We start from the raw sequence: 20,403 nt of genomic DNA, 5'->3' as shown, positions 1-20,403 counted from the left end.
TTCCTTTTTAAAATTTCTATCCCTTTACTGAGATTCTCACATTGCCCATTCATTGTTTTTCTGGTGTCCTTTAGTTCTTTCTCTGTATTTTCTTTCATCTTCTTGAGTGAATTGAAGATCTTTTTTACTTATTTTCTATTTTTTCTTCAACTGGTATGTCCACAGTCATGTCTTCTTCATTTTTCTTTTCTGGATTTTAGTCTCTCCCTTTGGATGGGCCATCACTTCCTATTTCTTGTTTATCTTGTAATTTTCTATTGCACACTATTTATTTTAATATTTTAATAGGTTAATTCTGGGTTTTATTCCCTGGAGTGTCTCTTTCCTGAGATTGTAGCCTGCTTGTGATATGACAGATTTTCTTGAGTTGTCAAGAGGTAAAAACCAAACAAATATAAGAACAAACAACAACAATAACAAATTTGTTATTTCACTGTCTTTTCAAATTTGTTTTGAGTTGGCTTGTGCTTACCTTTTGAGTTCAGCCCTCTTTTCAGAATGGTCGTTTCAAGGTGAATGCCCAGTGCTGAGTCCTCCCTGTCTTTTCGGGGCTTGTCTCTTATCTGGGCTTGTGCTTGCTAGTGGCCCTGTTTATAGGAGTTTGAAAGCTATTATCTCTGCTATACATTTCAAAAGCTTATTTTGGAACTTAATAAATGACCTTAAAACAAATTTAAAACAAATTTATTGCGTCACTATAGAGAAGAAAATTGTAGGAAACTACTTGTAATGATGAGAAAATCCTTACTTAATCACCCCCAAAATTTCTGCAGACAATATTGTATTAGCAGTTTTCCCTGAATCCATAGATTTTTTTCAGTTCAGGGGAAATTGGCAGTTAATATATGACTGAAAATAGCACAGGGAGTAGAAACAAAAGCAAACTGGGTCACCAAATTTTCTATCAGATTTTGTACTTTATTATGCAAAAATAATTGGACAAAATTATGAAGGTAAAAATTAAGTAGATGTCTAGAAATTTAATAACTATGGACAAAAAATATCAACAGAACTCAAGGTTAATTAATATAATGTTAAAGATGGGTTTTTGTTTTGTTTTGTTTTTTTGATAAGTGGGAAAAAGTGGGGAAAATGTGATCCCTGAGTCAAGCAGATTGAATTGGTGTGAATGCATACAACTGAATATCTGATCAGTTTTCAACTGCTGTTTAGTTCCTGATGGATAAAGAACAAGCAATAACCTCCTGAGACTCTTAAACCTTCTCATGTTCCCTGGAGGCAACAAGATATGGTAGATTGAGTTTGGAATTTGTTTATATACTTATCTGAAACACATTCCTTTTTATTGCTCAGGTAGATTTTTCCCCCCTCTATTTTGTTTTGTTTTGTTTTTTGTTGTTTTTATTTATTTTGTTTTGTTTATAATAATATTTGGAATTAGTGACATATAATAATAATAATAAATGTTTCCATATATAAATGAGGCCATACAAAAAAAATTTCCCCTCCAGTCAGGACTTTTGATTTAAGGATTAACAGGAATAAATCATGTAGAAATGGAAATTCAGATTTCATTTGTAATGAATAGCGCAGCTTAGATAGAGCGTCACAATCAAACAATGAGAAATTCATTGAAGGGCTTTTTGAATTAAAGCCAAGTGTCTTGAGTTGACTTTAGAGTAAAGCCAAATAAATGCTTTTCCCTGAACTGAGGAACAGCCCTTTCTGTTTACTGCAAAATAAAATATACCCTATCTCTTTTACTTTTTCCCTGCAGACCATTCAAAATTCATCATTTTGCTATCAGTCCAAAAAACAATCAATTCTAAAATATACTTTGCTCTCAAAAACAATCTGTTGAAATATTTTGGTGGGTTAAAGGTTAAAACGAAGAAAGCTTTGCAGCTTTTAAAGGCAAAAGTGGACCTCTATATAGATAAAGTATCTGTTTAATGACTATCTTGTAAAATTTTAAAGAATTAATATATTTCAATCAGAATGAGATGACATGTTCTTCAAATATAAGGCTAGACTGAATAATCTTCCATATTTCAAATTCTGTTTTTTCCAGATATGTCTTTCAAAGTGTTGATACATAATTTAGAAAAAGATCTGGTTATTTCTAACAGGATTGTCAAATTTACCTTTTCTTGTATGCAATATTAGTTGAAAATCTTATGTATGGACAGGCTTTTATAAATCACTGTGAGAAATATCTCAGTTTCTATGTCTGTCTCTAAAATTAATTCTATTTCTCAAAATAAATATCAATCATAATTAACTTAACCATCTCATAAAAATGTAATCTTTTTTCTCTCATTTACCCCGATGATATTGTTCACACAGTTACATGAGTTTCTATTTACTTTAGACTTGAGATTAGTTCTGACTTGGATTCTAGCTAATGATAAAAAATAATTTTTAGAACTATGATAAATATATTTTTACAGTTTGTGCCCTGATTAAATGAGGAATTTATTAAAAAGCAGCTTTTAACATTTGGACAAAAATTTCAGAGAACATCTCTTGAACACTTACTGAATACATCTCAAATGATCGACATAATTGTCAGTTATACAACCTAGAGCATTTCACCTTGGGAAAGGTCACTTAACTCAAGAGACTTGTCCACCTCTGGGCCTTTGCACAGGTTGCTCCCAGTGCTCTGAACGTTATTTGCTTCCTCTTTGACTCAGTTATACTCATTCTTCTGCTCAGTTTCCTATCAACCTATCAACTATTTACCACACATCACATCACCCCTATTAGAAACACTCTTCTACAAACACAGGCAAGTTCCTGATCTCAAGAGCTTACATTCTCGTTAGGGGAGAAAAACAAAAATAGACAAGTAATTATTTCTTCCACACAAAAAGAGCTAATAAAACCAAACAAAACAATGCAAATAACGTTTTCACAATCTTTGCAAATTGGCTTTGCCTTTGAGTGGTGGGTCTCCTTGAGTTCTGCCCTCCTGTAAAGAAGGTCAGCCCAAGCGGAATGCCAAGTACATGGTCCTTCTTGTGTCCTAGTCTGGGCTTATGCTTGCTAGTGGCTTTAGGAGGTGCCCTGTTTACAAAAATGTGAATGTTTGTTGTGCTCCCTGGAAAACAGAACTTCTCCCTTTCCCGGGTGCTCCACCACGGGACTTAAAGCAAGTAAGCCTTTGCCTCAGACCATGGGACCCCACTGTTTCTTCCCCAGATTTAGCTACCCCAAACTGATTTTGCCTGCAGGGCAAGTTTGGTCAGAGGTGGTATGCCAGAGAGGAGTTTTCTAACTCAAATCTTTCCCGGCTGGAAGGAAGCTCACAAAGAGCGTTCCCGCTACTTCCACACTGTCCTGGGGAGTGGAGGAGGGGCAGGGGTCAGCAAGGGACCGGGAGCTTCTCCTATGGCTTTTTGAAGCTGTGTCTTCTGGAGTAATTGCTCAGTAAATGCAACTCTTTAACTTTTTCACAGTTTTGAGGAAGGGTACTGTCTTTACTTTTCTTTATTAAAGAAGTTGTGGGTTCATAGAAAAATCATGCACAAAACACACAATTCCCATATACCACCCTCTTATTAACACCTTACCCTGGTATGGACTATTTATTACAATTGATGATAGCACATTTTTATAATTGTACTATTAAAACTCATGATTTTAGGGTTCACTGTGTACTGTAGTTTCATAGATTTATTTTAAGTCTGTTACCATATATACAATGTAACAATCCCCTTTAATCACATTTTCAGGTATATGTTTCGGTGCTGTTATTACGTTCACAATATTGTGCTACCATCCCTACCATCCATTACGAAAACATTTCCATCATTCCAAATAGGAACTCTGCACATTTTGGAAGGGTATATCATCTGTAAGACTCCTTTTACCCCAAGTGGGCTGGAACAATGGCTACCTTCAAAGCCAGACCACCGGCTGTGGTCTGTGACCAGACCACACCCCCCATCTCTTGAGAAGCTAGATCTTTCTATTCCACCTGCCACCAGCAAGCTGCCCCAGGAGCCAGGTTTGAAGACCTCACTACTGCCTGCCTCGGGGATGGGAGCTAGAAGGCATAGTAGCAGCACTGGGGCGTGAAATTTGCCAGTATTTTATGCAATTCACCAGCCTCTTCCTCCAGGTCTACCCTGGATGCTGCACAGTGTTCTTCTACTAGACTTGGGACTTTCAAAATAGTTGATTCTGACAGCTCCTGCCTGTTTAATTATTGTTCTGGTGGAAGGGCAGATTCCTGGAGCTTCCTCCTCTGCCATTTTTCCGTAATCCTCCTTCATGTGTCTCTATTTCTTCTATTAAAATTAGTTCATTTATATTTTCTTTCTCATCAGAGTAGTTTAGATAAATAACATACTCTTAGAAAAGTACCCATTTCATTGAGGTTTTTAAATTGATTTAAGCAATCAGTTTCTTATGATGTTCCTACACCTGTGACGATTATCCCTCCCATGAAGTTTTGTTTTTATACTTACACTGTCCTGTGTTTTCTTGATTAATCTATTAACTGCCTCACCAAAATTGATTTTTTATTTTATGTATCAATGTTACTGTTTTGTTCATTTTGATTTCTGTATCTATGTGATCTTTCATTTTTTCCAGCCTTTAGTTTCAGGTTTTATCTTTATTAACTGCATACTACTACTTTATTTCTGTTTATTTCCTTGTTCTTTTTGAAACTCTTGAGTCTCATTATTATTTGTCTTCCTTTTTCTATTGATGTAAAATTTAAAGCTATGAATTTCCCTCCATCTATTTTGTCAACAATATCCCGAAGATGCTGATATAGTGTTTTCATTATCATTCTCTTAAAGAAATTCAACAAAGGTGGTTTGTATTCCTTTTTAACCTAAAAGTAATTTGAGATAAATTTTCTTTTTATTTTCTAAGTATTTAAGCCTTTTCGTTTTCTGAGTTTTTTATTAATTTTCAGTTTTACTGGATTGTAATGGGAAAAAATATAGTCTGTTATATATCCATTTTGGAAATATTAATGTTTTTTGTGGCTAGTTTTTGTTACTACTTTATAAGCCCTCCTAAAAAAGCTGTAATATTTATTTCCAGGGTACAGATTGAACTTGTATTAATTAGCTTCACCTTATTTATGCTCCCATTTAATGTATACTTTATTTACCCTTGGTTTGTCATGGACTGAAAGAGATTAATAAAAGTATTGTGCTTCAGGGAGCTTCCATTTCTCCTTATATCTCCTGCAATGTCTGCTTTATGAATGTTGCTACAATCTTATAACGTGGACATTTCATAACTATTTTATCTTAATTATCAATTATCTTTCATAATTAGCATTACCAAATGATCTTATCATTTAATCCTTTTGGGTCTCATATAAAGATTGCAATCCACACTTGCCTTATTTTGCATTTTCCATGTATATATATTTTTTAAAGATTTATTTATTAATTTATTTATCTCCCCTTCTCCCCCACCCCGGTTGTCTGTTCTCTGTGTCTATTTGCTGCGTCTTCTTTGTCCGCTTTTGTCGCGTCTTCTTGTTGCTCTCTGTGTGCACGGCGCCATTCCTGGGCAGGCTGCACTTCCTTTCGTGCTGGGTGGCTCTCCTTACTGGGCGCACTCTTTGCGCCTAGGGTTCCCCTAAGCAGGGGGGACACCCCTACGTGGCACGGCACTCCTTGCGTGCATCAGCAATGCGCATGGGCCAGCTCCACACAGGTCAAGGAGGCCCGGGGTTTGAGCCGCGGACCTCCCATGTCGTAGACAGATGCCCTAACCACTGGGCCAAGTCCGCCGCCTCCATGTATATTTTTTTCCTTCCCCTCCCCCGTCCTGCTGTTTTTGCTATCTGTCCATTCTCTATGTGATCTTCTGTATCTATTTCTCTTTTTGTCTTCTCTTCTTTCTCCTCTAGGATTCACCAAGATTGGATCCCAGGGACCTCTGATGTGGAGAGAAGTTCCCTGTCAATGGTGCCACCTCAGTTCCTGGTCTCTGCTGTGCTTCACCTTAACTCTCCACTTCATCTCTCTTTTGTTTGCTGCATGACTCACTTGCGCAGACACTGGCTCACTACCTGGTCATTCAGATTGCTGCACGAGCACTCAGCTTGCCACATGGGCACTGGCTCGCTGCGCAGCCATTCGGCTCACCACGCGGGCACTACCTCACTGTGTAAGCATTTGCCTCGCCACATGGGCACTCGGCTCACCACAGGAGCACTGGCTCACCTCACGGGCACTCAACTCTCCATGCCAGCACTCGGCTCACTACATGGGCACTCATGTGGGCACTCAGCTCACCACACGGGCACTTGGCTCACCACCCAGGCACCCACATGGGAGCACTGCTAGCCATGTGGGCACTTGGCTCACCATGTGGGCACTTGGCTCACCGTGCAGGCACTCAACTTGCCTCACAGGCTTCTTTTCTCTTCTTCAGGGATTGAACCCAAGTCCTCCCATATGGTAGGCAGAAGCCTTATCACTTGAGCCATACCCACTTCCCTCCATATATACTTTTGCTCATCTTTTTGTTCGTTTCTTTCTGAACCACTATATTTTAGTGAAGTCTCTTTGCTTTGTGGTACAATTTGATTACCTTATCTTTTAATATGTGAATTATACTTACATATATTCAAATCCTTTTTTTTTTCATAAAAGTTGTCTTGAATTATAAATTTTCGAAATGTTCCTCTTTTTAAAAATTTTCCTCTGTGGGAACTCTTTGTTTTGGCTTTATCAGAACTTCTTTGCTTAACTGTATTCATCATTTTCTCTTTAAGCACTTTTATCTTTTTGTTTCACTTATCTTTTTGTTTATATTTTCTCACAACTATCCACTGTACCCACTCTCTTCTTCATAGCCCCCTGCCTTTATTGTTTTCCTTCCAAATTCTTCTTTGTTTCTTTTATTTCTTTTCTTTTCTAATTTTTTTTTTTTATTTCTGCAAGGTCATTTTAATCTCCTGCTACTGTCAAGCTATATCAATCTCATTCCTAAATTTCTATTTTACATTTTTCCACGATATGGAATATTGATTGTTTCTTTTGTTTTATTTATTTATCCAGTTGCTTTACAATTTACATCAGCTTTATGGCAATATTTTTCTGAGTGCTGGTAGGTTTCACTATATTTGTTCATGTTTTTCATGTAGAATCCTTATATCAGTGCTAGACCAATTCTGTTTTCATTGCCCAACACATGAGTTGAAGTTTCCTAGATCAGCAGTTTGAAGGAGATACTTACGTAGAAGATCAAGAAAAGGTCAAGGTAGCCTTTCGGGGCTCCCCTTGTCTGACTGCTTCCAACAATTAGGGCTCCCATAGATCCTTTGTATGCTGTGTCTCCTGTACTTGTCTGCACAAGACCTAATGTAGAAGCACTTCTAAACACGGCTCTGCTCAGCCCTGTTATACTCCTATGGTTGCATCAAGAGTATAGAGCTTTTCAAATTCAAACTGCACATCTTGCCTTTACTTCAGAAAATATACTTTACTGGCCGGTCTTAGATGTTCCTTCTCTTGGGCTTTTCACCACTCTGCCCTGAGACGTTTCTTTCCTTCCTCCCATGTAGCTTCTACCTTCTACCCAATCTCAGCATGTCAGAAAGAGGAACCAGTAAGGGGAATAGGGGACAGATATTGCATAGTTGTTGACAAGGGATGATCTGAATGAGAAAATAAATATTAGAAATAAGGTTTGACAGGTAGTCTTGGGTTACTATGTGAAAGATTTTTTCAATAAAGTTAAAAGGAGAGCCATATCATTTGTTTAAGTGATAAAGTAAAAAGCTAAATCATTTAACACAATTAATTAGACTTGCTAAGTAATTCTATACAAAATTATGTGCACACAAAGTACAAAAGTAAGGTCTTTTTTTTTTTTTTTTTAAAGATTTATTTATTTATTTAATTCCCTTCCCCTCCCCCGGTTGTCTGTTCTCTATGTCTTTTTGCTGTGTCTTGTTTCTTTGTCCGCTTCTGTTGTCGTCAGCGGCACAGGAAGTGTGGGCGGCGCCATTCCTGGGCAGGCTGCACTTTCTTTCGCGCTGGGCGGCTCTCCTTACGGGAGGCACTCCTTGCGCGTGGGGCTCCCCTACGCGGGGACACCCCTGTGTGGCACGGCACTTCTTGCGCGTATCAGCACTGCGCATGGGCCAGCTCCACACGGGTCAAGGAGGCCCGGGGTTTGAACCATGGACCTCCCATGTGGTAGACGGACGCCCTAACCACTGGGCCAAGTCCGTTTCCCAAAAGTAAGCTCTTAAGATCTAAAGAAATCTGGACTAATGACTATGGGTTAAAACTATAATTAAAACTTTCCTGTGATATAAGTGCAATACAAGCTCTTAAGAAAATTCTAGAAAATAAAGATATGAATAAAGCAGAACTAAAAATTATAATATTCAGGTTGAATTTTCTAGTATTATTATATATATATGAATGTATATATTATATTTTATTGTTGTAAAATTGGAATCATACTTCAGAAATTATAATCTGCATTTTATATTCTTTTCTTAAAATTATTAGTAACACACTTTATAAGAAACAGGAGGGAAGAAATGGGGAAGGTTATTGGCTAATATGTATTTTACATGCAAAGAAGAACGTACAGATTCTTTGGTACTACTGGTTAAGTTCATAATTAGGCTTTCAGATTTAAAAATATTGGCTAGCATGCCCAACTAAATTTGAATCTCAGAGAAACAATAAATAATTCCCCCAGTATCAGCAAATCCAAACATTGCCTTAGATGTTCTTTTAATAGTATATATATATTTAAAAATCCATCACTTCTCCACAGTTCAAACCCAACCCAGGCATGCTGTATTTTTTTTCCTTTTCCTTTTATTGAGGTGAAATTCACATAACATAAAATTAAACATTTTAAAGTGAAAATTCAGTAGCTTTTAGTACATTCACAGTGTTGGGCAACCATCACCTCTGGTTCCATAACATTTTTTCACTCCAAAAAGATAACTCTTTACCCATTATGCAGTTGCTCCACATTCCCCGCTCCTCCCAGCCCCTGGCAATCACCAGTCTGCATTCTGGCTCTATGGGTTTACCTATTCTGGATATTTTATATAAATGGAAGCATACAGTATGTGAGCTTTTCTGTCTGGCTTTTTTTTGCTTAGCATGATTTCAAGGTTTTTCCATGTCATAGCATGTATCAGAACCTCATTCCTTTTTATAGCTGAATAATATTCCACTGTATGCATATATCAAAATTTATTTATCCATAAGTCCATGGATAGGTTTTTAGGCCATTTTCACCTTTGGATAATTTTAATAGTGCTGCTATAAACATGCATGCACGTGAAGTTGAGTACCTACTTCAATTCTTCAGGATATATGCTTAGAAATGGAATTACTGGTTTATGGTAATTCTATGTTTAAGTTTTTGAGGTATCACCAAACTCTTTTCTATGCATTTTATTCTTTTTTTGTCTTTTTAGGAGGTACCAGGGATTGAACCCGAGACCTCATACATGGGAAGCCGACACTCAACCACTGAGCTACATCCACTCCCCAATGAGAACTGTTTTCTTTTTGTTTGTTTGTTTGTTTTGTTTTTAGGAGGTACCAGGGATTGAACTTGTACATGGGAAGCAGGCACTCAACCACTTAAACTATATACACTCCCCTGCATTTTATTCTTAATGACATTTTTGAATATATATTCGTTTAAATAGTATCTCTGTAATGGATGCACACTATTTTATGACCATGGTGGAACTTATTTTATTAATTCTCTATTACAAGATATAAAGGTTGCTCTGACAATATAAATAGCCTGTACCATTATCCTGTTACATAAATCTTAGTGTGCATCTCCAAAATGTCCTCTGAATAAATTGAAAGGATGGAAATTACTGGGACAGAAAACTATGCATATTTTTCATGGATAGTGTCAAATTGTCCTCCAGAGAAATGTTCCTATTTCTTATTCTCATAATTATACCTTAAAAGGGTTAACTTCTTTTTCTTTGAATCCTTAACTAAACTAGGCTTCATAATTTTTATATCATTGTCAATTTTGTAGTTAAATATTATCTCATTTTTATGTTAGTTCATATTTTAAATTACTTGTGAAATTAAACATTTTTTCATAGGTCATTTGCACCTCTCCTTTTATAAGTTGTCTGTTCATGCTCTATGCCCAAGTAGCTCTCAGGGCATTGCACAATTTCCGATGCTTGGTGAAAACCCTTTGAAATATGGCAAGCATCTTCCCTCCTCCACACAAATCTTTGATTAACAATATTCTTCAGAATATGAAAGTAACCAATCATTTTTGAAACCTATTCAAATTTTCAACAATGATATAGGTTCTTTTATTTGTACCATTTTTCTCTGGGGATCCTACTTTGAAAATAATAGTACTGAATGAATTAGTTTACCCTTTTGAACATTTAGCTTAATTTTTTAAAATTTAAAGCCCAACATTCTGTTCCTATTTTATTTTAATTTAAATAAGAAAATGTTCTTTTATAGCTCTTCACAAATAATATTACCTAATAATATTGATTGATTTTAAAACCTTATCTTGCTTCTGGATTAGATTGTAAATATTAATTGCCTTATGATAGCATGTAGACTGAATCTGCTTAAGTACTTTCTGAGTTGTGTCACAAATATTTTTAATATATAGTTCTTAAATTTCTAATTAATTGAAGTTATTTTTGTTGACCAAAAAAATCTAATGTTTTTATTCATATTTTAGGTTAGTGGGATGGTTTGGACATGAACTCAGCACCAGATTTAAAATGGATAACAGTAGGTGTATTCAATTTTACTTTATAAGTCATTTCATTTTAACTGTAATTCAGCTTTCCTCTGTCTTTGTAATTTATGTACTATACATACCCCATGGAGAGTGCACTTTGAAAATGTCACTGAGAATTCTTAAAATAAGAAATGACATTTCGAGAGTGTGAAACTGAGCATTTATAGATTTTAACATAGTTTTGAGCCTATCCCTTGGTAGGGAGATAAGGGAGAGTGAAATCTAATGGACATGTAGATTGCACAGCTCTTGTCAATATGGAGGCTTGGAAACATTGGGCTGTGAGGACAGGGGAACTTTTGGCTTGTAGTTCGATCCAGAGAGCCTTGGGCATGATTTCCACTTTGCTATGTAATAGTTCTGTTATCTCGTGCAAGTTATAGCCCTCTTTAATCATTCACTGGTTTTTTGTTTGTTTCTTTTGTTTTCCCAACACACAACAGTGCTTAGTAAATGTTCGTTTGTTCCCTTCTCCTTTCCTAGAAGTTCCTTCTTCTGTGGCTCTTGCCACATACCAGAGTGTCAGGATCTGTATAAACTCTTAAGCCCCAGCGGGTAATCATGAAAGTACACCATGTGAAGGGTTGACAAACCACACTAAATCTTTTTCCTGAATCTATTTCTCAATCATAGGGGATAAAGCAAGTATCATCAATGTTTGTGAATTCACCTTAAACTTGATCCTTCAGATTTCTTCCAACCCTGAGATACCATTTTAAACATATTTAAATGTGCGTTCACCAGGATACCAAGTATCAAGATGAGCTACTCCAGTCAGTTTAGGAAACCTGCATTTCTCTCTTGGCTGCTGGAGTAATCAGCTCTGTTATTATGCAAGTTAGTTAACTTCTTTGAAATGTTTCTTGTCATCTGAAATGAAGGCAATTGATTAGATTAGGGGTGGGCAAACTTTTTATCTTAAAATTCAGATAGGAAATATTTTGGGCACTTGGGGTATATGGTCTTTGTTGCAAACACTGAGCTTTGCAGTTGTGGTGTTAAAACAGTTATAGAAAATAAGTGAATTAATGAGTACGGCTGTGATCCTATAAAACTTTATTTACAAAAACAAGTGGCAGGCCAGTTCGGTCCACAGGCTATATAATTTGACTATCCCTAAACTAGATGAAACTATGAATATCCAGAGATTCTAACATTCTTTTAGTCAATCTCAGTGTTAACTTGATCTCTAACTAGCCATCTTAACCTTATTGGATTTAATTTGCTACCGTTCAATCTACTTATAATTAGGGTAATATATATTATTAGATTATGTTTTTAAATATATCATGCTTAGGCATATTGTTTTTAAAAAAGATTTTGAAGTCTCTTGACCTAATAATCCTAGAGCTAAAAGTCACCTTCAAAGGTCTTTTCATTTATCCTTCTAACTTTGGGTGAAATTATAATTATCCTTCCAACCTCCAGGCCATTCGAATGATAATGATCTCACTGACATTTTTTAGTAACAGCCAAGAGCAAAAGATAGGGCAGAACAAAGCATACTGGCGTGGGAGTGGGAGAGCAGAGGATGGGGCACAGAAAAATTTCTAGAAGAAGCAATATTTTTTTAAATCTTGCATGTAAGGACTCTTAGTATTTATGCGTTGCTGAGCATATGGGAGCAGGGAGATGGGCATTGCAGGTAAAGGGGAAATATGCCAGCATGTTAGCTTTGTGGAGATTCTCTTAAATATCTCCGAAATTTTAGGAATGATATTTATAAGTCATACTATTTTGCTCTCCACTTTACCACTCTACTATCTTTATGGACACTTTTTGGGTACCTTCTTTATAATGACACTAAAAATAATTAATTTTTCAGGGCTACAGTTAATTCCTGGGGTAAATGGATTCCGACTTTCAAATCCTCCCATTTTATTGGTCTGTTCCTTACAGGCGAGTTTAGAGGTAAGTGATCTATGCTTCAAACTTTTCATAGCTTTACCTTGTTCTTGCACTGATTGTGATATATGCTATAATTGCCCTATTAATCAACAAGATTTTAAATGTCAACAGTGCATGAGCAACAAACACAGGGAAATGTCCTTTACGGCAATGACCATGAGCTGATCACCCCCTTTTGCTTATTCACAATGCTTGGCACATCGTTGGCTCTAGTAAATGTCAAATGAAATTGATTTTGGGAATCTGTGTGAATTTGAATACGTTATTTAAATTTCTCTTGGTCTCTCTATGTACTAAATAAGCAGGTAATATTTAATTGTTCTTCATTCAACATGCATTTATTGAGAAACTGTAATGTATCGGACAATATTTTGATTATGAAGGACCTTGTTACTGCTAGCTGAGTCAATGAAGAGCCAAAGAGTCATGTGATGAAGCTACAGGAAGACTTACTTAAAAAAAACTATGAATAATCAGAGTAAACCACACACACAAAACTATGAATAATCAGAGTAAACAAAGATTGAGTAAAGTTGTCTTATGAGGTAGTATTGGCAGTATCTACCAATCAATATCTATTTATATCTTTCTACCCCTCCATCTTATCTATTATCTATCATCTATCTCTACCTGTCTACCTACCTATCCATCTATCTGTATATCTATCTTTCTATAATCTATATCTAAAACCAAATAATGATTATTCTCATAATACATAATATTTTCAAGGAAGATTAAATTTAGTTAAGAAAATATACTGTATATATTTAGTAAAATATACTTTGAGTAAATACACACATATGTTTAATAGAAATTTTAAATGCGTAACTATTCAAATAAGCAAAAGGAATTTTTTTAATACCTCCTAAAATCATCCAGTATATCACATTTTAGGAAATCATGTTGTGGAGAATTATTGTGTCAAATGAGTGACTGAATAAAGCCTTTCAAAATCCCTTCCAAAGCTAAAATTTTTGAATTGAGAACTCTCATAGCAGTTTCTAATTTTGGCCACTTGATGGCAGTGTCAAGCTCCAATTTTTATGCTGCTTCACCACTAGATAGTGGTAATGAACTCATTTCATTTCAGCCAAATTTAAAGAGCATTTATGCAGTTTGACCACAGGGTGGTGCTTGTGATATTTTCACTTTCTTCGCAGAATTGTTTGTTTTCAGTTGAAAATAGACCCAGTAACAAGATTTCTTGGTTACACATTTTTTTAAAGTTTGGAGGAGAAAGCTGCTTAATAAATCATGAATGATATTTTTAATTCTATTTATAATATCGAATCAGACAAACAGTTCATTTAAACATTTTAAAACAAAGAAGGATTTCCGCTTACTTCACAAGTTTATGTCAGGAAGAAGATAACTTCAAGTATGAAGAGCCATAATACATAGCTTAGGGAGAACTATATTTAAAATTATTTCCTCTGGCCTTGCTTGTCTTTGCAAATGACTTCCCAGCCTTACCTTACCCTGGTATTCTCTTCCAGACACTTCCACTGTGGTTTGTTCCCTGCAGTGAGTGCACATTTCTTCCCGTCTTCAACCCTTTCACCATGAGAAAGATGGCAGACTTTCATTTTTTCTACCACTGATTTTCTACCATACTGTTGTAGTAACCTTAACAATATTTTTATTCTAAACTGGAACCCAGAGATTGATTTTTTCCTTTTAATTTTTTAAATTAAATCTCACAAAAGGACTCTCATGCCAGCAAGAAGAGGCATCTCTGGAGCTTGTCACCTCTTTTATTTTTTGAGAGCCTCTTTAAGAAATACTATACTGAGGTCATTCACTGCTGAGACTATGTTCTAACCAAAATTATCTTTAGTAAATTAAGCCTTAAGTTAGAAAGAGTGTTTTTTCTAACTTTTCCCTCCAATATAATTTGCCAAATTTAAAATGACAAAATAATGCATTTACTAGATGCCCATTCTCTGTTAAAATGTTCTACTGTCTAGACATTTCTGAGCCTGTCTTGTGAGTAAGCATAAATGAATTCACCATGTTTATAATTTCCTTATCTCTTTAAAAGTTATTGCATTGTAGGAGTTATGTGGTTGAAGTTTCAGTTATTTAAATAAATAAATGCATGAATCAAACTGCCTGTCTTTGCTGTCTCTACTTCTCTTTTGAAAATATTCCTGTGGAGCAGGTATAGCTCAGTGGTTGAGCACATCCTTCACATGTATGAGGTCCAGGGTTCAAACCTTAAAAAAAAAAGAAAGAAAAAGAAAAGAAAATATTCCTACATAATGAAGTTGGAGGAGGGATTTAAACATTTGTCCTCTCTCTTCCTCAGAGAGCATTACCTTAAATACCATTCCCACCATGTCCTTCAACCAAATGCATAGCTTCCATGTAATGTAGTTCAGGGAAATCGATGCCCGGATTCTCAAAGCTCATTCCTTCATAAGGACAATGATGTGACCACAGATACAACCTAAGATGCAACCAGCTTTTGAGCCCCTGTTTGAGTCCTATAAGAAGGAATGTTCGCACATGCCACAGATACAAAGAGAAATAACTATTTTTGTAGTCTATAAATTCTAGTTCTCACCAAATGACCCTATATTTATTCTGTGGCACAACATGAAAAAGACAAGGACCATTAAAGTGAACTGCCAGTGCATCCTGCTCTGTTTGCAGTTCATTCAGCTCTTTTATTTAGGATATATTTTTAAACTCTACTTGACCTGAAGAGATAAGCTAGAAAAGCATGTTTGTTCCGACCCCGAATGTTCCAGCACCAGTTATTGTGTGCTTTTACCACTCATCTTCATATTAGACACCTTGGGCAGCAAGAGGCAGCCTTTTATACCAAAGCTGGAGTTTAGAGTTTAGCTGAGGGAAAGAAAGAAAGGAGGGGAGAGGAGACAAGTGAAGGGAGGGAACCCAAATGTTTTGGTAATAATGTATTATCTAACAGTTATTTGCCTCTAACTGTTACTATTAACAGTTATGATAGAGCTTAAGACTTGGTTTTATCATTAAACTGCTTATTTTCTTACTAGGTAAAAATTTATCAATTTTGGAATTGATGAAAAAATGATAAATAATGTTGATAACATTGTTTGCTGCATGTGTATGTGTGTTTACCTAGCATGCTCTGTTTTGCACTAAAAAATGTAGGTAAGAAAGGAAAAAGGTTTTTCTCGATTATGGTTTTATAAGATGGGGACAATTTAATTTTTCAAATTTCAAAATTTTAAATATATTAAGGTATATTTTATATGGTGATTATAATAAGCTTATTTAAAATAATTCTGAAGAACATCACGTCAACTCATTTCATTTCTTTTGCAAGTATTGTTTAAATGACAGTTTAACAATTTGTAGTTCTTCAGTCATGGAAATTTTGCTTTCAGTTTGTAATGACACATCATTTAAAAAGGGCTTTTTTTTCAGTTATGTAAGATAGGATGTTTATTGGAAAGGTTAAAAGTGGGCATTTCCTTTTTTATGCATGATTTACAGCTAATTTTCGTTTCTTTGTAAATCAATAAGACACTGTTAATCTGATTGTTTCTCATTCTGCAGATCTTTAGGCAAGCAACTATGAAAGCATTGAGGAGAAAATCCATTTTGCTAACTGGTTATCTGGAATACTTGATCAAACATTACCTTAGCAAAGATAAAACAGAAACTAAGAAACCGCTTGTGAACATAATTACTCCAGCCTGTATAGAAGATCGGGGCTGCCAGCTAACACTAACATTTTCTGTTCCAATAAACGATGTTTTCCAAGAACTAGAGAAAAGAGGAGTGGTTGTAAGTTTATCTCCAGCTTTGCTACAAGGTTTTCTCTACAGACTGTATGTTGTAGATAAAATTTGGATTCTTTCATTGATTCTCTGTTGCGTATTATTTCAGATCTAACCAGTCAGTGAGTATGAATTCATTTTCTAATTCAACCAAGCATTGAGCACGTGTAACTGAAAGACACAGATATCTGTCAATTCTGATAAAAGAGAAATGCTGGTTATAGGAAATAGGATTCTAGGAAATAATAGGAAATAGTTTTAAGTAAAATTCATTTTTTTTTCATGACAAATTGGGCAGAAAAAAAATTAAGTCCCCTTAATTAATATTTAATTTTCACTAGTGAAAACAATATATCAATTTAGTGAAGGGCAAAAATAGATAACTCGGTCACCTGTAGTTGCTTGATTGAAGTGAATCTTGTCTCTGTAGTCAAAAAAGATATTTAGATCCCTCTAAGGAAAGGTAATATTGCATGGAATAAATTTTTAACCCACGGGTCTTGGTGGGCTTCTTAGTCTCTTTAAGAGACATAACAATGTTGATTATTAATTAGATTATAGTTTAAGGAAAAGGGTGATAACTATTTACAGTGATAACATAATTTAGCAACCGCTCCATGCCCATAGCCCTCCATACTTTTAGGAGAGGCCACTGTAGATTCCAGAATAGAAGTCAGAATATCAGGATTCAAATCAAGATCTGTTACTTTTAAGTTGTGGATTCTTGGGAGAGTTACTTAACCTCTATCAACGAGATTTCTCATCTGCATTTTGGGTGGAAAAAATACTTACCTAACAGAATTGTTATGGGAATTAAGTAGGCAGCGTCTGTATACTGTATTGTCTAGCCTGAATGGGTGCTCTTTAAAGTTAACCTAAGTGACCAAAATCTCTGGTGCTACTTCAAGACCATTTAGTGTTCCCAGGGATATATCCAGCTCTTCACCTGGGAGATTAGGGATGAGAATTAAACTTAAAGATAAGTGACTAAAACTCCCCACCTCAGTGTTCTTACTCATTTGAATTTCCCAACAGTTCCAGTCCCTCCAGGGTTCACCATAGACAAATTGTATATATGATCTACTGGATTTTTAAAGACCATGATTGCTGAGCAGACTTCAGAAAAGTACTTTGGATATGAATGTACCAACCATTAATATTTCAATTACTATTAAGAGGGATGTTTCAAAAATTTGGAAGAATTGTTTTACTTAAAGTGAAAATTTTTGTTTATATGCTAATTTTTAGAGAAATCAACATCAATTCTTGACTGCAAGTTTTTCTTGACTGGAGATTTTCATTATGTGAATAATGCTAACATTATTGTGGCTTTACTTTTTCCCTTCAGTGTGACAAACGAGAACCAAATGGCATTCGAGTGGCTCCAGTTCCTCTCTACAATTCTTTCCATGATGTTTATAAATTTACCAGTCTGTTCTCTTCTGCACTTGACTCCACAGGAAAAAAAAAATAGCAGCATTGTCTAGAACAATTTAATCAAATCATACTGAAAGCTGCTGTAGTTTATTATTAACAGTATTATTCAATTTTTAAAAAAATTCTGTATTTCAAAATTGATTTAATATAACTGGGCATTTACTGCATAGTTCAGAAAAATATTACATAGTTTTGTTTTTTTGTCTGTGGTCCTGAGGAATCCACATGGTTGTCCAATTTCCTGGGGTTTGGGGAATCAAAGACTATACTGGTCCAAGCATATGTGCAGTCTCTCTTAGCTGTCTTCATTTCATGGTTAATGAAATTTTTATATTGGTTTCATCTACGATTTGACTGACAACTCATATTCATAATGTATATGTAATTATTTTTTTGGTCAATTTTAGAAGATTTAGATGCTTTAGTGTTCATTTACTGAAGAGTTCCTTTTAGGCATTTTAGTTGAATAGTCTGACATATGTATGCTTTTGCAATGATCCGAATGGAACTCTAATCAAGAGAACAGGAAATACATTTTTCAGGACAATGCTTTTCAAATATTTTGGGCTACCACCACACAGTAAGAAATACATTTAATATCATAGACCAGTACTCTGTGTATATGTCATATGTCATTGGTTCTAAGAGACAGTTTTTTTTTTCATACTTTAACATTTCTGAAAGACACATCTTTTAATTTTCAGTCAATAGCTCCTTTCAAAATCGCCATTGGTGATTCTTTTGCATGTTAAAACCTTTAAAATTGATATGTACCTCACAAAGAGTAGATAGCATCAAAGACCCATAAAATGGTAGATATAACAAAAAAATATTTAACAAATTACTTACCTGTGTTCTCATATTTATTACCCTATTTCATTAAAAAAAATGCTGGTTGACACACATTTTCCATACTGCCCCATTATCAACACAGTATATCTTTGGCATAGATGCAAGAATATTATATTAGTACTGCTAATCACAGTCCATAAGTCATTCCAGTTGTATTTTTCCCATGCTTCTCCACATTCCCACCACACTGCAGTAGTGATGTACATTTGCTCTAGCTCACAAAGGACACTCTTGCATCAGTACCATCAACCACAATTCTCATCCACCTCTTGGTTTGCTCTGCTATTCAGTTCCTAGCTTATTCTCTAGCATTCTGTCAACTGGCGTTTACATACCTAGACTACCATTATTGTTTATGTTTGTTCATATATAAATGATGTAAAGATAATAATAATCGGGTGGGTTGGGGGAAAATACTTTGGTTAGTAGTAATATTTTGACAATGCTCTTTAATCATTAGTATAAAATGTTTAACAACAATGCAAGGTATTGATGGTAGTGTGAGTTATAAGAGTCCTGCATGATGTTATGTATGTTTGTTTTGTAAGTTCACAACTATTACTATCCACTTATTGTTTATGTTACTTCAATAAAATTTTTTAAAATGTTGGTTGAAACTATGAAATTGATTTCCCCACCCACACTTGGGTGCTACTTCACACTTTTCAAAGGTGTTCTTTATTTAATAATGACATAATTTCCTTCATGTGTGTGTGTATATGTGTGTATGTGTGTATGTGTGTGTTTAATGAGAACTTTCCCTGATGCAAGGTGTAAATATTACTTTGTCTCCTAAACAGTGAAATAATCATCCTAAGGTACTTGCTATTGAGGATTTAAGGATTAAGAAATGAATACTTCATCTCTCTTATTTCTTTATCCTGAATCTATGGACTTTTCCGATCCACTATGAAAACTAAATTAAACTTAGCCTTGTTGGACTTCCTTAATTTTCAGTTACTGTTACCACAACCAGTATTTATGACTGGCAAAATATGCATGTCTGTGATTATGGTTATACACACAAAATAAGTATATTTATATACATTTGTAAGCAGTAAGAAAGACTGAATATGATATACTGACTTCTCCTGACTGAATTAATTTGAATGAAACAAACTTTCTTAGACAACCAAACTGGAAGATAGAATAAAATAAAAAGATACAGAACTCCAATACCAACACTAGAAACTACTGACATTTATCAAGTCCTTACCACCTACCAGTTCCTGTTCTGGATTATTTTTCCCCTCCCTCTCCCCCCTTCCGCACTCTTTTTGCTGTCTGTGTCCATTTGGTGTGGGATCTTCAGTATCTATTTCTCTTTTTGTCTTCCCTTCTTGTTTTCCTCCTCTAGGTTTCACCAGGATTTGATCCTGAGACCCCTGATGTGGAGAGAGGGTTCCCTGTCAATTGCAAACCACCTCAGTTCCTGGTTTCTGCTGCACTTCATCCTAACTCTCCTCTTTGTCTCTCTTTTGTCACATCATCATCTTGCTGCGTGACTCACCGTGCGGGCACTCAGCTCACTACTCGGGCACTGGCTCACTGTGTGGGAACTGGCTCACCATGCAGGCATGTTTTCTCTTTTTCTTTTTTACCAGGAGGCCCGAGGGATCAAATCCAGGTCCTCCCATAGGGTAGGCGGAAGCCCTGTCAATTGAGCCATATCCCCTTCCCCTAGATTATTTTGTTTTCTCCCTTA

At 35.5% G+C, this 20,403-nt stretch overlaps 1 protein-coding gene across 4 annotated transcripts in view; it reads left to right on the top strand.

Annotated features, from left to right (window-relative positions):
- Positions 1-19,307, top strand: part of KYNU (kynureninase) — a 123,196-nt gene extending 103,889 nt beyond the window's left edge. For 3 of the 4 annotated variants that reach the window (XM_058301025.2, XM_058301024.2, XM_058301023.2), the window contains exons 11-14: positions 10,669-10,721; positions 12,557-12,642; positions 16,186-16,416; positions 17,758-19,307. In XM_058301025.2, the coding sequence (XP_058157008.1) occupies positions 10,669-10,721; positions 12,557-12,642; positions 16,186-16,416; positions 17,758-17,883 (496 nt within the window). In that variant the 3' untranslated portion in view covers positions 17,884-19,307. Of the gene's footprint in view, positions 1-10,668; positions 10,722-12,556; positions 12,643-14,135; positions 14,365-16,185; positions 16,417-17,757 lie in introns of those variants that run through there. The other variant, XM_058301026.2, reaches the window with a different exon arrangement.
- Positions 19,308-20,403: the final 1,096 nt, after the last annotated feature.

Source organism: Dasypus novemcinctus, chromosome 7 (genome assembly GCF_030445035.2).
Source record: "Dasypus novemcinctus isolate mDasNov1 chromosome 7, mDasNov1.1.hap2, whole genome shotgun sequence".
NCBI classification, from domain to species: domain Eukaryota; kingdom Metazoa; phylum Chordata; class Mammalia; order Cingulata; family Dasypodidae; genus Dasypus; species Dasypus novemcinctus.
Note: the sequence above shows the minus strand (reverse complement) of the source record. Positions and strands in the feature narration are given on the sequence as shown.